This window comes from Neolamprologus brichardi, chromosome 6 (assembly GCF_056152115.1).
Source record: "Neolamprologus brichardi isolate AB-2024 chromosome 6, ASM5615211v1, whole genome shotgun sequence".
Classification (NCBI taxonomy): domain Eukaryota; kingdom Metazoa; phylum Chordata; class Actinopteri; order Cichliformes; family Cichlidae; genus Neolamprologus; species Neolamprologus brichardi.
Genome location: NC_142109.1, coordinates 34,789,071 through 34,807,247, shown reverse-complemented (window position 1 = coordinate 34,807,247; position 18,177 = coordinate 34,789,071). Strand labels below are relative to the sequence as shown.

The window sequence follows — 18,177 nt, the reverse complement described above, 5'->3', positions numbered from 1 at the left end:
CGGCCTCATGTGGCCACCAGAGGACCTGCAGCCTTGGTGGCCACGGCCTGTTTTCCACTTAGATCATTAGTTCAGACTGCAGGATACACACCTGCAGTGTGTGTCGGCTCCTGGACAGATGTGCATCCATCTCGTGGGCGTAACTTTTACAGTGGGCGTGTCCGGATGTCCTGATGTCAGCTGCTGAATTCATGGTAACTGTGACATCTTTGATATTGAACACATTTGAAACAAAAAGAATGCGTTAAGGATCCAGTTTACTCACAAATATGTCATGTGTGCTCATAAAAAAAGGTTATTTTTTCTTTTTCGTATGTTTTTCACAGCATCAGGATAAAAGCTGATTTTGGACCGAGTGTCAGTGCCGTCACTGCGCCCCCTCCTCTTCCTCCTCCTCCTCCTCTCAGCAGACAGACGCATCCATGGAGATCCTGTGCAGCCTTCCTCAGCGTTACCACTTCCAAAACCACATTCCAACATGACATAAGAAGACAGACCGGCTTTTCTAAGCAGCAGCTCGAAGCCTTTTGGTCCGTTTCTTTCTTTCCTTTCTTTTTCTTTTTCTCAGCATCCCATTAGCGGTGCCAATCTTAACTTTCTGCCCGCTTCCTCTCTCACTTCTTTACCCGTCTCCGGGAGAGAAGTCAGTTCCCCGGGAATTAAAGGAGGTCGTTGGGTTTTCTTCTTTTCCTTTTCGCTTCTTTTTTGGTACTTCTTGGATGCGCATGGATGTGGCAGCAGCGGAAGCGGGGACGTCTCTGCCGGGTATCCGACTCCGGAATCGGGCGAAGCAAGTGATGCCGAATCAGAAGAAGGTGAAAGCGCGGCGGAAACGGCGAAAGGAGCTGGTTTTAATCCAGATCTGCTTGTTCGGCGGTTTGCTCCTGGTCGTTAAAGGGTTTTCCTCCTTAGCGGAAAATTCAGGTGAGAAATCAGCGTTTGCGGAATTCGCCCTCAGCGATACAGCTTTCTCTTTTACTTCCTCCACGTGTTTGCCTTTTATTTCCTCCCCCTTTCTCCATCTAACACAGAATTTAAACACGACATCGCGGAAACTGTAGAAATGTACAGTGTTGTAAATATTGTGTGTTTTTACAAAGCAGACACTTTATTGATGGCTGCATTCAATTTGGTAGACAATCAGGAAACGAGCGGTGAATGAGTAGAGAAGTGAAACCTGCTAATAACTAATAATGATACAAGAAACAGAGAAGTAGAAATAACTGTAATGTTCAAATGTCGAATTGCTCCATGTTGTTAATATTCCTCTAACTGTACCCAAACGTCATCACCCATGCGCTACAGTGCCCTATAATGCGCACTCGTGTGCGCTTCAACTATGGGAAACTATCCATGGCTGAGGAATGCAGAGGATCCTGCGTGTTCAGGTGTTTCAGCTGCAGACAGGGAAATGAGGGCAGCGAGCCCCAGGGTATACAAGCCCGTCCGCACCTCTCCAGGTTACTGCAAATGGTTATCAATCAGCCAGCCATTCCTCATTACAGACTCTACGGTGGAGATGTTAGAAGAAGAGTGGCATAAAATAAAAGCACAGGAAGAAAGTCACCTTCCTACATAAACGTGTGCAGCGTCTCTACGGCTCAGTTTGGTAACATGTGGCACCAAATCTCAATTAAACTGGATAACCTCACAATTAAAGAACAGCCTGGAAATAAAATGATTAAAACTGCTTTAACTTCTGCAGCTACAAAGCGCTGAACCACCCCAGTCTCTTCAGTAAAATTCTCATTACAAGTATCATACTTGAAGTCTTTGGAAACTTGCGCATCCTTACGAAACACTTCAAAACAGGGAAATCTGAGACGCCTCCTTTTGTTCTGCAAATTATGACAATACTTTTACAGGTATTTTATGTGATATCAGCTTGCACACAATAAACAGTCTGCATACATAATATGGTTCACTGGATGTGGTTTGATTTCTTTTTGCTGAAATGATTTGCAGCAGCAGAACATCTGCACGCCTCGACTTGGTGCCTGCATGTTCCTCCTCCTCTGTTTTTGTCTGTGTGACTCAGCTAAAGTGAGAAGTATTTATCACTTTCTGTGGACAGAAGGTCCTCGTGAATATTCATACGCTCGTGATTTGTGCATCATCGGCCCTTCCTCCACTGTGTTTCACGCAAAAGCAGCGAGAACAAGAGGCGACGTGTTTAATGCATCTACCCTGTCCCGTTGTGTTCATGTTAACTCTTAATCAGCGCACTGGAATATCAATTAAAGTTGATTATTTATGATGCGCCTAATGAAGTTCTGCCAATTTAAGCTTGGTGTTGTGGCTCCGCAAGTGGAGCACTCGACGCATTAATCATTCCCGCGCTTCCCTTCTTATTCCTCTCCTTCTTCTTCTTCTCCCGGTGCAAGATGGTAAAAGATACGGAGGGTGGGAGGAAGATTGCGCCGCTGACACGCACACCTCAGTGCTGCTGTGGCTGCTGCTGTGTGGTGTGGTGAAGGTGAGGCTAAGCGAGGAGTTCGGCCAGGCCCCGAGGACGTTTGTGCTTTTTAATTCTTTTCCAATCTTCGTCTTTTGCCAGACTTGTGGTTGGCAGGGTGGAAAGGCCATAGTGCTTCTGCTGAGCTCTGTGAAGTATGAAATGAATTCATTGGTGTTGCTGCTTTCTTGAAGAATGTGCAGATGTAGCCACAGTGGGAGCCCCCACATTGTGCACTGTTGCTCCACCCGCCCAGAGGATTTAGTTTTGGAAAATCATGAAATTCCCCTTCAATGTATGAATTGTGGGAGATAAAGGGTAGAGGTGGAGGAGAAGGAGGAAGCACCAAATTGACACATCTGTGCAGCTCTGCTCCAGCTGTTGGCTATCCTAACATTACATAAAGAATCAAACTTTAATGTGGCGAAGAATGCAGAACAGGGCATTAAAAATAAATCAAAATGCTCGACATGCACTTTGCTATCTGCAACATCTCTGCTGAACTAACAGCTTAAAGGCATACAGCCGAGTCCATGTATGTAAACATGGAAATAAGGAAAGTTTTAGGGTTTAGATCCAGAGCAGGATGATGATCAACGGTGAGCACGCCATCTTTACAAAATGATGTCAGTGAAAATGAAAGGAGGATGTGTCCGTGAGGTCTCAGAGGATTGCTTCTAAACCACTTCTGAGGAGAAACAAGCAAATTTCACAGCATTTCATGGTGGATAGTGGAGAAAAGTCTTCTTTACTGATAAATTAAACTTAGATATTAGTGTCAGTGTGATAAAGGTGTATGTAGGGAGACTAACAGGAGATGCCGCAGTGGATTAAACCCCCAGTAACCAGTGTTGGGCAAGTTACTTTGAAAACGCAATTAATTATAGTTACTAGTTATTTCTTCAAAAAAAAGTAACTGAGTTAGTAACTGAGTTACAAGATTCTAAAAGTAATTAATTACTTGAAAAGTAACTATTGCATTACTTTAAAAAAATGTTTAACCCTCTGGGGTCCAGGGTATAATTGGCCATTTTTAACTACTTTTGAATTGCACCTCTATATTTCACCTTTAAAAACTATTTCCTTTGCCTTGTTTGGTCTCATCCTTTTCAGCACAACCTCACGTGTCTGAATTTACAGTTATGTTTTCATTTTGAGATACTGTATTACCACAATTGATCTAAAATCAGACAAAAAACATAAAATCCGAGTAGAAAAAGTTATATTTTTTTACTGTAACAACCACAAACATGTTTATTGAATCATATTTCATAACTTTAAATGCAAATATAAATTGTCAATTTTAAAATCATACGCACACAAAGTTATTTGCAGCCATTTACCTTTTACCCTCTTTTTTCTTTTTTCAGCTGTTCTGCATTAAATAAGATGTCACACTAATTATTTGTGCCACTCCAAAAACATAATTTCTGTCCACTATAAAGGAAACATCACAGCCTGATACCTGCAGGTCTGACAGCAGCAGGTGTATCACTCCTGTTTCTACCTGGAGACAGCAGTCGCCTCATTGTTCTGACACACAACACAAAACTATCCGCAACACTACACACTAACTACACAAAACAACACATTAACTACACACTCCAAACACGCTAAACGTCACAAATCTCTCACATCTCAAAACTCTCTCTCTCTCTCCCCATCACTCTTAAAACTTCCCCTCTTCCTAAGCAACCAAATGTCATGTTGCCATATCATTTTTTGATTGGTCGACATGGTGCATTTTTCCACCAACACCAACGGGCTGTTTTTCGTTTTGCTTTATTATTTTTTGCTCATAAGCAGAGAGGTCTCGCTGCGCTGTCCTTAGACGTTACATACACGAAACTATTGAGGAAAAAACGCCGCGTATATCTTGTTTATCATGACTCTGGTTTTAGTGGCCGATCAACACAATTTATAAACTGGTATATATCACCTTGTTGCTTTGTCATCTTAAAGTGGTCATGTGATTGGCTCACCACGACTACTTTATTCTTCCTCAGTCAAACAGCAGCACTCATGCGATTGTTTTACCCCCTTTGCTCCTGGTGTTGTGGGAAAAAGTGATCATTGACAGAAAGTGATTGCGGTAAACTGAAGACAGCTTCAACCGTCTGTTTGCTGAAAAATAGTAACGCGACCGCACCGCATTTTCTTGTTAGTAACGGAAAGGGCGTTGTAACGATAGAAACAGTAATTAGTTAGATTACTCGTTACTGAAAAAAGTAACGCCGTTACTTGTAACGCTGTTATTCCCATCACTGCCAGTAACACATGTGCCCGACCAAGGAGAAGCTGCACTTCAGAGACATGCTCAATCCTGAGATCTGCATCTTCATGGACAAGTAAAAGATTCCTGACAGGAGAGAAGCCTCCCGGAGCAATGTCCGATGATGGGATAACAGTTATCAGTTCATAAAATGGAATCCATTCAGCTCAAGTGATGACGCTTTTAAAGGAAAAATGGGAAAAAAAAATAAAAGTTTTGTATATTTTCCAGTGATTTAACATGCCAATCAAATTCTAAAGCCAGTTATCAGTTGTAATGAAAGAAATACTCATAAAATAAGAAACCTTAATGTACATTTATTGGTATAATAATGAATTGTGTCCTGATAGATTCAACTGGATACAGGGATAGAGGGAGTCTTCTTCACACAAAGGTTAGCCTTGGAGTTCCACAGGGTTCAGTGCTGGGACCACTGCTGTTTACAGTAAACATGCTTCCCTTGGGTAATGTTATTTGGGGGAAAAAGCTGCACGTCTTACCAGTCACAGAGGCCTCTAATTCCTATTTTTCCAATTTTCCTCTACTTTTCTATTTCTAAATTCAGACAAACTGAGGTTTTTGTACGTGGCTTTTAAAATCCTACAAACATGGTGTCTGGATGGCATTACCTTGGCCTCCGGTAACACTGTGAGGAATCTTGGAGTCCAGGATACGTCCATCAACACACGCATTAAACAAATATGTAGGACCGCTTTCTTCCATCTGCTCAACGTTGCTAAAATTAGAAACATCCTGTCTCAGAGTGATGGTGAAAATCTAGTTTTGTATGTTTGTTTCTTCCACACTGAGCTTTTATTTTATTGTTTTGTTCCATCCACCTATTGTGCAAATAATTAAAGAATGCATGTAAGTGTTGGACGTGGAACTTTAGTGTGGTTCTTGAATTTAGAACCTAGATGTGTTAGACTTAATGTGATTACAGTTTGGGAAATGTTACACCAAAGACTGCTTATACCCCACTTTCACTCCCAACACCAGGCTAATGGGTTAAACAGCACTTTATGTGGCGGAGACGCTGCACAGATGCAGAAATGGAGTGAAAGTGGGTACAGAGAGGATACAGACTGGAGACAGACACGACAACAACACGATCTCCCATTGACTCCCATGCCCAAATTTGCATTGTCAGTTAACCAGGAAGCGTGTCTGTGGACTGTGGAGACCATGCAGACTCCACACCAAGGTTATAATAGTTAAATAACATGAAACTAGAAAACTAAAGCAAAACGTGAGAGAATCGTTTTAATTACCTGAAATAGAAGTGAAATGAAATGTAAGAAAACAGTAAAAGTAACAAAAAAATATTTTACACTAAGCTAAAATTTGTCAACATGGCCTGCATGAAGATGCTTTGGTGCACTTGTTTCAAAACTATAAGAGCTCACTTTGCAAAATCAACATTTTATGCAGTTTTTTTCCTCCAGCCATGTCCAGTATATGTTCAAGCTGTCTTATGTTTTTGCATGCAGCTGCCTGCATCTATATCCCCCATTTTTACATTGTAGCACCTTCTAATATGTGTCAAATGGACATCTTGGAGTCTGACTAGCACCATACACTGTATATTATACAATGAACTTCAAGGTTTTCTAGAAGCAGCTAAATTTCTTTAGTGACAAAAGTTCAGTAATTTGTATCTGGATGTTGCACTGAACCCTCCTCTTTTGTCTCCATTCAGGTTTTGATGTCTCCAGCCACAGCGGCGAGGACCAGGAGAGGTGGATCGGAAGGAGGCTGCTGCAGGACACGGACAACAACAGCAGCGAGGAGACAGATTTACAAAAAGGAACAAGGAACTGCACTCCTCCAGGTAAGACAAGATGAAAGAAAGAGGACACCCAAGTGTGCTCCCCCCTCCCTCTCTCCCCGCTTTCTTCTTCCCCAGAACAAAGAGAGGGAGACCAAACCATCCTCACCACTCCCTGTCCCTTCTGCCCACCCCCACATTTTGACTTCCTAATGCGGGGTAACCCAAATTGTGAGGTCAGATGATTTCCCACGAGCGCACGCAGCAGCAGGCGGTGACATTCTGGCTGAATCAGCGGTTTTCACACTCAGCCTTCGTCACATTTTTTTAGGATCCTGCAGATTTCATTCTCACTCCCTGCACCTAGCTTCCCCTCTCTGTCTCACACCGACTCTCTGTCGTTCTTTCCCTTCTTTTTCCCCCTCACATTTTTTTTCCTGGCAGATTTTAAAAGGCAGAAAAAAAACCCTGTTTCCACGGCAACCTTTTTGTCCCGTCATCGTCGAACATGTGAGGATGTCACTTTTACAAGGCTAGAAATCAGCCACTTGTAATTAGTTTTTCGGCATCACATTAAACTGATTGGAGAAACTAAAGTAGCTGAAAAACTGCAGTTCCTTTAATGGCCACTTGAGGCCGACTCTAACAGTGGGTCAGTCCCCATAGACCCCTCAACTTTACAGCAGCTTTGAGTTCCCACTTTGTGACAGCTGTATCTCACCTATTTAAGACCACAATGAACCCGTACGTAGATGTTGTTGACACAGACAGCTGGGGGCCATCTTCCACACTTCAACTCTGCTTTTTGGAGTCACTGAAGACGGTTTGTGATGTTGGTGCCTTTTAGATATTTATTAACATGACAAGTGAAATGGCTTTTTGTGCAGTGCAGAATGTCCAAGACGTCTGTGATCCTGTTTTGATGAGTGAAATTCTACTATTTTAATTGACCGTTAGCAGGTATCTGTGTGATTCACATATACGGTCTATGGACAAGTCGACAGCTTTCATGCAAACTATGCTAGTGACTAAGGACTAATCACAAGGAGGGTGTTGGTATGACACTGTATACCTCCTTGCAACCAATTTCATGTTAGAGACTGGCAGCAACCTCCAGCAGCTGGTCAGGTGATACACATGTTTCTCTAGTGGCCGTTTTTTACCATACAGGGGATAAATATTTCTATATCTAAGCTAAAGAATTAAAGCTTTGGGGCAACCGTGGCTCAGGGGGTTGGGAAGCGTATCTGTAACCGGAAGGTCGCCGGTTCGATCCCCGGGCTCTCTGTCCTGGTCGTTGTGTCCTTGGGCAAGACACTTCACCTACCGCCTACTGGTGATGGCCAGAGGGGCCGATGGCGCAATATGGCAGCCTCGCTTCTGTCAGACTGCCCCAGGGCAGCTGTGGCTACAACCGTAGCTTGCCTCCACCAGTGTGTGAATGTGAGAGTGAATGAATAATGGCATTGTAAAGCGCTTTGGGTGCCTTGAAAAGCGCTATATAAATCCAATCCATTATTAAAGCTAAAAGTCTGAGGCATGGAAACATTGACGAAAGGTGGATGGTGGCACAGATGGCAGTAGCTGCTAGCTGTCTGCTAGGTTTTACCTCAGCTACTTGGAGTCACCGAACCAGATCTGTGGACTGTGTTTGTGCTGTTGGTGCCTTTTGAATCATTTTGCAGGCATGTGGCTTCCTGTCAGGTTAGTTATATCAGAAATATGTTCTCCAACGATGCTAGCAATTAGACTGTATTTATCCAACAAACTGTCTAATGAAGCGTGCAACACTGCAGCATCCAGCATGCTAAAAATGGGAATTTGACTACAGCCATCTTTCATATACAGTCTGTGGGTGTAATGCATCCTTAGACAACCTTGTAGTCTCACCATCAGCTTCTCTGTTGCTATTTTTAAAAGTAAATGGACTGAAATGAGACGTTCGGTGCTGCTATAAGTGATGTGGAGAAAGGTGACATTTGTCTCTTACCTTGAGCAGAGACGATTGTCCTCCCTTCAGAGGGTGAGGCGGTCCTTGGTGAGCTCGTTAAGCAAAATGGCCATCATCAATCTCCTTTCTCACCCTCTCAAGGTCGTCGTTGTCATCTATAAAGAGAGCCGAGGTCAAGGTTCAACTTATTCCCTTCTCTTGCTGATTATACTGTAGCTGTTCTCCTCTCTCTGCTAAATTTAAAGCTCACGCTCCGGTGGCTTCAGCCCCCAGATTCCTCCTGAGGACAGCAAGGTTTTTGCTAAATAACCTCTATTTTATGAAAGTCTCGCGCCATTCTAGTCATTTCTGCTTGAATCTGGATTAAGACACATTTGGCGTACTCGTATGAGAACTTGTTGAGTCATCCTACATCTGACCTCTGAGTGGAAATTGTTGGCGTGTTTTTGAAAAGTGCAGGATGTGTAGAAGAAGTGGATTTTATGATGTATTTTATGTAGATCAGTGACATAGTAAGTAGGGATATGAAGGAGACTTATTTAGTACGCTGTCATGGATGAAGCTGTAGTTTGTGTCCAATTGCAGACCTGCTATTATTGTTCACTGTAGTTTTTTTCCAATCATAAGGCATCTCCAAAGAGGACACACCATTTTATTAGCGGTGGGGCGTCGTGCTGTACCTGTAATGGATGTGAAAATAGTCTGCTGAAGGATAAGACGTCTGGCGAATGGCCTCAAGAGTTCACGAGGCTACCAGTTCATGGTTGCATTAGCATGAAAAACCAGAATCTTCGCCAACTATCGGTGTTAATTCACACTCTAGGAAATGAAAACAGCACGTTTTGATTACCTTTCCTGGTCTCCACCCAGATAGCAGACAGTCTGATGTTAGCCACTTCTGGCACTTATAAATCTGTTACATTAGAAAATTGTTCTGCAGCCCAGATGTGGCTGCTACAACACACCTGACATCTGGCCCATGTTGGGTGGACCTGTGGATGAGGTAAGCCAGCCAGACACATGACTCAAAGTAAAGGCCCATAGATAAGTATAACTAACTATATCTGCAGGCAGTGCTTGGGCCAAAAAGCCCATAGCTATCTTAATGGATTGGATTTATAAAGCGCTTTTCAAGGCACTCAAAGCGCTTTACAATGCCACTATTCATTCACTCTCGCATTCACACACTGGTGGAGGCAAGCTACATGTAGCCACAGCTGCCATCGGCCCCTCTGGCCAACACCAGTAGGCGGTAGGTCCTTGCCCAAGGACACAACGACACAACCAGGACAGAGAGCCCGGGAATCGAACCGGCGACCTTCCGGTTACAGATACGCTTCCCAACCCCTGAGCCACGGTCGCCCCAAGTACTAAGGAGGAGGTGATCACAACCACTCAAGATAATGTTTGTGATTCCAAGTGCCTATCAGAAGCAGCTCATATACAGTACATATACATTACTGCTCACCTAGCATGGACATTCTGGTGCCGGTGGGGTAAATAGTCCCAGGAAACAGGATTTCAGTGCAGATGTGAGGTCTCTAATCAGTTCTTATACCAAGCACTTTCTTAAAATGCTTGGTACATCCTTCTCATTCCGTTGTTATACTCCACACCTGAGCCAGTCGTAATAGTGACAGAGCCCGGTCCAGGATCTGAACACAGCTAGTTAGTTAGCTTGAACATGTTGCCATAACTCCACCACCATTACGTCTCCCTTGACTGATCTCGACGGCCCTACCAAGGAGTTGAAGCAGCACTCCAGATGTTAGCAGGCCTTCCAAACTGGGAAATCTGTCTCATGTTGCTCACCCATTCTTTCTGCTGTTTGTCTTCTGATCCAGGAAGACCGTTTACCTCTCTGCTTTTCCTTCAGAACAAATATAGCACCATTAACGAAGAGACCCTAGCATTGCACTGTGCAGCATTTTGATTTGTGCAGTGCTGCACACACCTCTTTTTCTTCACATTTCCTTGGAAAATATTAAATGAGTGCTGCAGTTTCTTCAACACGGTGTGAACTCTCTTGGGCAGCTCTTGTCATTTCTGTTAGTAGTCTTCAGGAATAGTTCTCCGGGTTTCTTGAAATCTCTTCTTTGAATTCTTTATCTTCTGTCAGGATGATTCAACACTGCTTCAATAATGTTAATGTCCGGGCTCCAGGGAAGTTTTTTTCTGTCAGTGCGTTTGGGATCCATCAGCCAGCTTTGATTTTAAGTCTAGTTCTTATGTCGTTTGGGATACCTCCGGCTTTTCTCCGTTTCCTTTCCTGAAAAATAGCTTCTTGAAAGCCACCCTGTCATTGATAATTGATTTCTGATGAGTCTCTATTGAACAGTAGATGGATCAGTAGCTCGATTTGCTGCTATTTCTCCAGAAGATGGCTTTCAGATATTGTTGATCTGTAGTAGGTAGTTTTTAGGCTTGATGCGTCTTCTTTTGTAGGCCACTTGTCCAATTAGACATTTTTTGTGATGTTTATGTGTGGACACAAAACTGATTCATCCCCTGAGTTGTGAGCCTGTTATGCTTGAATCAGTCCTAGGTCAGTGTTAAGTGAAAAAATCCTCTGAAAATGGTCAGGTACAAAGAGTTGAGGGGAAATGAGTGAAAAAGTAGACAATGTCTAAAGAAAAGATCTTCAGAAAGCTGAAAAACTATTGTTCAAGACCAGTTTAAGAAATAAAGAAAGTCTGGCTCCTTGGAATTAAAATATAAAGTTGTGAACAGGGGTGCAAAATACAGTATGTTAGCTCCTCTTTGCAACCTGTTGTTGTTTAACAGAGATTAGTGTGCTGCATCAACATTATCCCAAATTACAACTTAGGCTACGTTCACACTGCAGGCGAAAGCGCATCAAATCCGACTTTTTTGACCCTATGCGACCCATATCCGTTCATGGTGTGACAGTGTGAACGGCACAAATCCGATATTTTCAAATCTGATCTGGGTCACTTTCGTATGTGGTACTGAATCCGATACATATCCGATGTTTTAGAAAGCGACTGCTGTTTGATGGTCATGTTGCATTAAATCCGTCTTTTACGTCACCGACACAAGACAGACGCCAATTATCGGATGATCTGATATCGTCGTGTTGGTGTTGTTCCCAGATCATCATGAAAATGTTGTTCCAGGTTCAACATTGCAAGTGACCAATCACATTATTGTGACGTTATTCTTTTGCGCACCAACCCATACGTGCATTTATGAAATTCCAATGTTGCAAGGACAATGTCAATTCTGCTTAGCGTTTATTAAAGGGTTAGGGTCAGGGTTAGGGTCCGTTGATCGGCGGACAAAGGCGGTTTCTCGCAGCTTAAGTACAGTTTTTTGTTTTACGCCGGTTTTTCCCGAAGTCGCAAAAGTATGACATCACAACATTCTGATTGGTCACTTGCAATGTTGATCCTGGAACAACCTTTAGTATGATGATCTGGGAACAACACCAACACGAGGATATCAGATCGTGCCCAATTATCAGCTCCGGAGAAGCGCCCGATAAGACATCGTGAACGCCTTCTGGCCATCCAGTGAAACTGTTGGGAAGACAACGTGACAAACAGCAATAAGGATCATTATTAGGTTATTTACATTATTATGTAAATAACAAAATAACTTAAAGCAAAAATTGGGAAACGTGAAGTCCGAAGTCTTTATATTAAGGGCCATCAGTCAAACAATACTGTTGCTCTGGGTCTAAACAGAGCGCGTTGTGTGTGACGTCTTCTTTTGCGCATGCGGGCCGCTTTGAGCGTTCACACTAGAGCGCGTTTGCTGTCGCATTTTATCTGTAGTGTGAACAAGCAGACAAAAAAATCGGAATTGAGCATTAACACCTGCAGTGTGAATGCAGCCTTAGACATCCATCTCACAAATGGTCAGGAAAATCTGGTTCCTGATAGGTTGGGCTCCACTAAAAACAGCCTGCTGTGGAAAATGGTTTACAGTTTCCAAGAAGTGAATTTAGACCCATGTCAATGTGATGGAAATGCACTCAGTTCCTTGTCTCCGGGTAAAGTTCCTGTGGTGGAAACTGGGCTCTTCATAACTTGCATAGTCTCACATCAAAAGCAAACATTTCAGCATTTCTGAGGATGAAAAGCAGCTGGTGTTTCCACCCATGTCATTGTGCAACTTTTAATTTACTATCGGGACTGTTTTTATTAACTTCCACTCAAACGGCTAATCAAGTGATCAGCTGGTTTCGTGTGGGATCGTGTAGCAGCTTGCACATGCATTTGTGCACAGCAGAGTGTGTGTGTGAGTTATTTCCACAGCTTGCCACAGTGTACAGCACAAGGCTGGCTGATGAGGAAGCATCCCAACATGAGCTCTGTGTTCTGGGAGGATGCAGCTCGGCAGAGGCGCTGACTGATTGTTGCCTGAAATTAGAGACCTGCTGATCAAGTGCTCGAAAGATGATGGAGAGAGAGCGAGAGACAGCGAGAGAGGCCCTCATTTGCTAATTTTCCCCTTCCAGCCACACACGAAACAAGCGATCATACCCGTCATTACTTCTCTCTTCGTGATTTTAATTACGAGGACCCCGCTGCTTCTTTTTATTTCAGGCACTTGTTTATGCCTTCTTTCCATCACCACGCCATTTTTTAGTCAAGGGGGAAAAGAAAGGGAAGAACAGCCAGTTGCTGGTAGTAACGTTTGAGAATAATGTGTCACCTTTGGTAATTATTTCTTTGCCCGTTTGATCTTTTTGCCCATGCTCTGAAAATATCAAGGAGGGTTCGCCTAGAAAATGTCTGTAGAGAGGTGGCTGCGTGTTTGCTGTGTAGGTGAGAACAAGCAGTCTTATTCAGAACGAGCCCTCTCTGTGCAGCTCCTGACCTTCCTTTTATCATGAAAAACAAGAGTGTTTCATTTTGGTGACTTTGCTGCCCAGATCCAGCCCTTCCATGCATGAATAATGACAGCCAGTCATTGCTGAGTCACTATTTGATTCAAACTAGTCTCAAACTTGCTTCTTGTCTGGAGGACGTATTTAATGGCCATGGACTGCATATAAAAGATGAATTATTGCTTCCTGGTTTGAAAAGTACCTGAATACTTTCTCATGGCCAGCAGGGATCTATGGGAAACCAGGTTTACTGCTCACTCCAATCATCAGGAAACAATTTCCTGATGAGTTTCTGCTTGTCTCCCATCTTACTGATTAAGACTTTTCGACCTCTTTCTCTTCACATTTGGTTTCCAAACATCACAACAAAATTTTTTTAGCTCAATGCTGTAAGCAGGGCCTTACTAACCAATGGCTTATATGGGGTTGTGAAGGTAGCAGTCAAAGCTGATGTCCAGACATCCCTCAGCCACTTTTTCCAGCTCTTCTAGGGCGACACAAAGACATTCCCAAACCAGCCGAGAAACATAATCTCTCCAGTAGGGGTGGGCGATATAAACGATATACAATAGAAACGATATAAATTTGGCCAACGATAGAGATTTTGACTATATCGCTCAATCGCGATAGCGCATGTTGATGATGTCATCAAGCTGCGCCTGTTTTGGTCGAAAGCATGGCAGTGGCTACAACCACAGTCATAGCAACAGTCGGGCGACAGTCATAGCAAAGAGATGAAGCACTTTTGAAATATGGGGAAAGCCAAAAACTGCGCTTCCTCCACTTCTGTAGCATTGATTCATTAATGCTGAATTCTCTCGCAGCTGTTCTGTTCCCATGTTGTTGCAGTATATTAATAACTAACCTCGTATTGTGGATGAATAATCTCAGTTGTTCTCCTGACTGAAGTTTGGCCCGTGTATAGCATCCTGCTATGCGATTGCATTTGTCCCTGACCACCAGAATCCCTCACGTTAACTTTTAATGAGTGAAAGAAAGTTGGCGTTCATCTTCCAGCTTCACTGTGCTAATGTTATGCTAACATAGCTTCACTGTGCTAATGTTATGCTAACATAGCTGTGTCGCTAGCAATCACGTAGCACAACATTGTATACCAAGTAGTCCAACTTTAGTAACCCTGCAAACGCCACTGCTGTTTAGTTTTCTGTCTTCATTTATGTTGGAAGTGGTAGCAGAGCTGTACGTTTGAATTCGTTTCAAATATCTCTCAGTCAGAACATGGTATATCATGTTTAGGTGGAAGCTAGCGAGCTAACTTCCTGTTAACTTCTAACTCCGTTAAATTTAATAACTTCTGTTTTCATGGATACCTGGATGTTAAACTTAATTGTTACACCTGGTAAAGCAGCAAAGCTGATCATTTTATTAAAGATGAAAGAATTTAGACCGTTTTTAACTCTTAGTGTTCGTTTGACTTTGGGACCTGAAGCAGGCGGAGTTTTGGACCCAGATTACTCCGCGAAGCTCCTGACTACGGCAGCCGTAATGCTCTGACAATCCATCAAGCAGCGCGGCTTACCAAAGTTGTACTAAAACATTTTTTAACAGATTTCTGTAGGTCAGTAAGCACAACCAGAATTCATACATAAGGCACACTCTCGATTTGTGAGAAAATTAAAGGATTTTAAGTGTGCCTTATAGTGTGGAAAATACATTATGCAGAAGAAAAGAATATATCGTGATATATATCGTTACCACGCATGCTTCAAATTATATCGCGATATGAATTTTAGGCCATATCACCCAGCCCTACTCTCCAGTGCGTCCTGGCATAGCGCTGAGAGGAGACCCTGCCCGAAACACCTCATCTAAGAGGCGTCCATCCAGAAGACGTTTTGTTCAGATATCCAAACACCTCAATTGCCTCCTTTTGATGTTGATGAATATAGGTTCTACTAAGAGTCCTCCCAAATAACCAAAGCGTATTTCTTCTGCTCGTATCTCCACTCTATTTCTTTGGTAACAGCTCAAGAGCTTAGTTAAGGTTAGGAATGTGGACTGACCAGATTGACACCTTATTCAAAACCTCAACATCTCAAGGATACTTGAGGGTGAGTGCGAGTTCAGCTAGTCAACTAGTGTTTTGGGGTTACTGGAAATACTTTCTCACTTCACTTTTTTAACAGTTCATCTATCCGGATTTAAGTATTAAGTTTGGGGCGTGGCTCCTCTGATTAAATATGGCTCGACGCAGGCAGCTGTAGCTTCTACCATGGATAAGACCAGGCAGGATTGAAGGAGGTGACTACAGACCATCGAGTACAAAGTGGCTGCATTTTACTTTGATTCCCCTACACTTATAGAGGAAAAGAAGAAAAGTCCACCTTAGAAGAAGTAAATGGGCAACGATTATCTGCAGTAAATCTGAAAAGATGTACTTTTTAAGCACACGGCCACGAACCCGCACGCTCACATGCACTTCATCATGCAAAAACATCCCCACAGCTTTTCCTTCAATTTGCAGCACATTAGCAAACAGATTGCTTAATGTAACCCCCCTGAGCATCTCTGTGTACAGTAGCATTGGCTGCGTGATTAGACGGAGCGTCTGGGTACCCCGTACACGTGACTGCTCTCTCCAGGGGTCTTTCCCCGGTGGCTGTTATTAAAGTTCCTCTCAGCTCAGCTCAGCTTCAACGCAATGCTCCATTTTAGGAAAGGAGGTTGCTATGACTTAATCAGGGCTTCCCTGTGAGAAATGTGCTGTGTGTGTGCAGATGAACTGTTAAGAATAGTATTGATTAATGCGAGGGCGCTGGCCCTGGATTCAGCAGCGAGGAGGAGAGGGTGTGCTGTTTTGCTTAGCGTGTATGTGCACATGTGTGGATGTTCACAGATGTGCACATACATACACAGGCGGCTGGAGGATGCCCTCACTTCACGTGGGCATCCTCCAGCTTCCTCCCCACATGCCAGAGGTAACTGAGTAAGCGTCACCACAACACAGCTGATGAATTAATCAAGGCAGAATCCAGTGATTTCTCCTTTAATGTCTAACAAAAGCCCTCCAATCAAAAGCAAAACTGACCCAAAGAGGAGTGATTTCCTCAGAGAAATCCATTGTTAAAATTACATTAATAACTGTGAGTGGGTTGCATATTAACAGTTGCAGACGGAGGCAAAGTTCTTTCATAACTGCCTAATGTGCAGATTGGGAAAGTCATCTTGTCTTGTTATTGCAGGAGCAGGAGCTCCGTGCTCGGGGGAATAAGACCAATCCATCACAGCAATTAGCTGAGCAGAAACTACCCTCCACATCAGCTCCTACTGGTTCTCCCTCACTCTGCTGCTCCTGCACCTACAAAACTCATCCAGCGTTACATTTCATGCTGTTTTCCTCTCACTTTGATTGTGTTCATCCGCTCGCCACGTGTGGAGGAAATCTTACTCCTGCTGAATTATAGAGCTCAGGTTGTTTGCCGGCAGCGAAAGCGACTTGACACACCTTTAAAGATTCATCCTGCTGGTTGTGACTGCGACTGAGCAATGTTGAGGCTGTTTCCTGAGCCACGAACATCCCTCTTTACTGTCGTGCTCCCAAAGCTTTGCAAAGTTTTGCTCTGAACAGCACACTGGCAGTGTTGGGAAGGTTACTTTAAAAATGTATTCCATTACAGAATACATGCCCCAAAATGTATTCCATTACAGATTACAGAATACATGCCCCAAAATGTATTCTGTAACGTATTCCGTTACGTTACTCAATGAGAGTAACGTATTCTGAATACTTGGATTACTTAATATATTATCATGCTGTTTACAACTACGTGAATGTACTATTGCTGTGATTTATTACTGTTACTGAAGGTCCGCGGCTCCGAACCGTAGTAAAGGGACCTCTGGCTAATACGGTGGGTTCTGTGTCGGACTCGTAGCTGAAAACTAGCTTTACTTTGTTGTCTGGGTCAACTTTGCTAGCAGAGACAGAGAGAGGCGTTGAAAGGCTGCTCCAACAGAACTTATTGTTTTTGGAGGAAAACACGAACACGGTGTACAGTCGAGTCTTAATAGCTTACTTACAGCTGGGCTCGTCAGGCTCTCTTCTTGGCTGCAGTGGTTATTATTATATTTACATGCTTCCAGCTCCCGTTTTTGCTCGATGACAGCTCGTACTTTTCCTTTTTCTCCCTCCCTCGCTCACAGACACATAACGTGTATGGCAGTCCATTCTCCCTGCAGCACGGACTACACTGCCTATGATGCTACATTCTTTAGAGCTATACCTGTAGCATTCTGCCTATTAGCTTAGCACAACAACAACAGGCGCTCTCTCACCCAGGAAACACGCAGAGAGAGCGTCACCCTGTAACCATGGCAACCGTAACGCTGCCGCCTGGAACAACAGAACGTAGCTGTCAAACAAAACCCAAACAGTCCTGACCCGCCACAATATGAAACAGGGAAGTACCGCCGTGTAATCCATTTATTTCAACAAAGTAACTGTATTCTAAATACCACCTTTTTAAACGGTAACTGTAACGGAATACAGTTACTCATATTTTGTATTTTAAATACGTAACGGCGGTACATGTATTCCGTTACTCCCCAACACTGCACACTGGGTGTACAAATAAACTTCTTACAGAGCTGTTGGTTCTTTGATTTGCTTCAGTTGTTAAAGTTTGGGTATTTTGGATAAAAGCTAACAGAAAATAAGAAAAAGTCCTGGACTTGAATCCTGATGTTGTAGTTAAAGTGTTGCTGTTTTACATCCACAGGACGGCAGGAGGTTTTTAAGGGTTTTTGGTGCTCTGGGGTAGATCCTGAAGTCACTGCACATATTATAAAAACCTTGGGATCCATCAAATATACCTGGAAATAGCAGCTGGAGGGAAGGATGTCAGGAATACCATGT

At 43.2% G+C, this 18,177-nt stretch overlaps 1 protein-coding gene across 1 annotated transcript in view; it reads left to right on the top strand.

Moving 5' to 3' along the window:
- Nucleotides 1-417: 417 nt before the first annotated feature.
- LOC102790594 (sodium/potassium/calcium exchanger 3-like) overlaps nt 418-18,177 on the top strand; it is a 72,582-nt gene continuing 54,822 nt past the window's right edge. The window contains exons 1-2 of the mRNA XM_087842200.1: nt 418-924; nt 6,427-6,558. Of these exons, the coding sequence (XP_087698326.1) occupies nt 720-924; nt 6,427-6,558 (337 nt within the window). The 5' untranslated portion in view covers nt 418-719. The remainder of the gene's footprint in view (nt 925-6,426; nt 6,559-18,177) is intronic.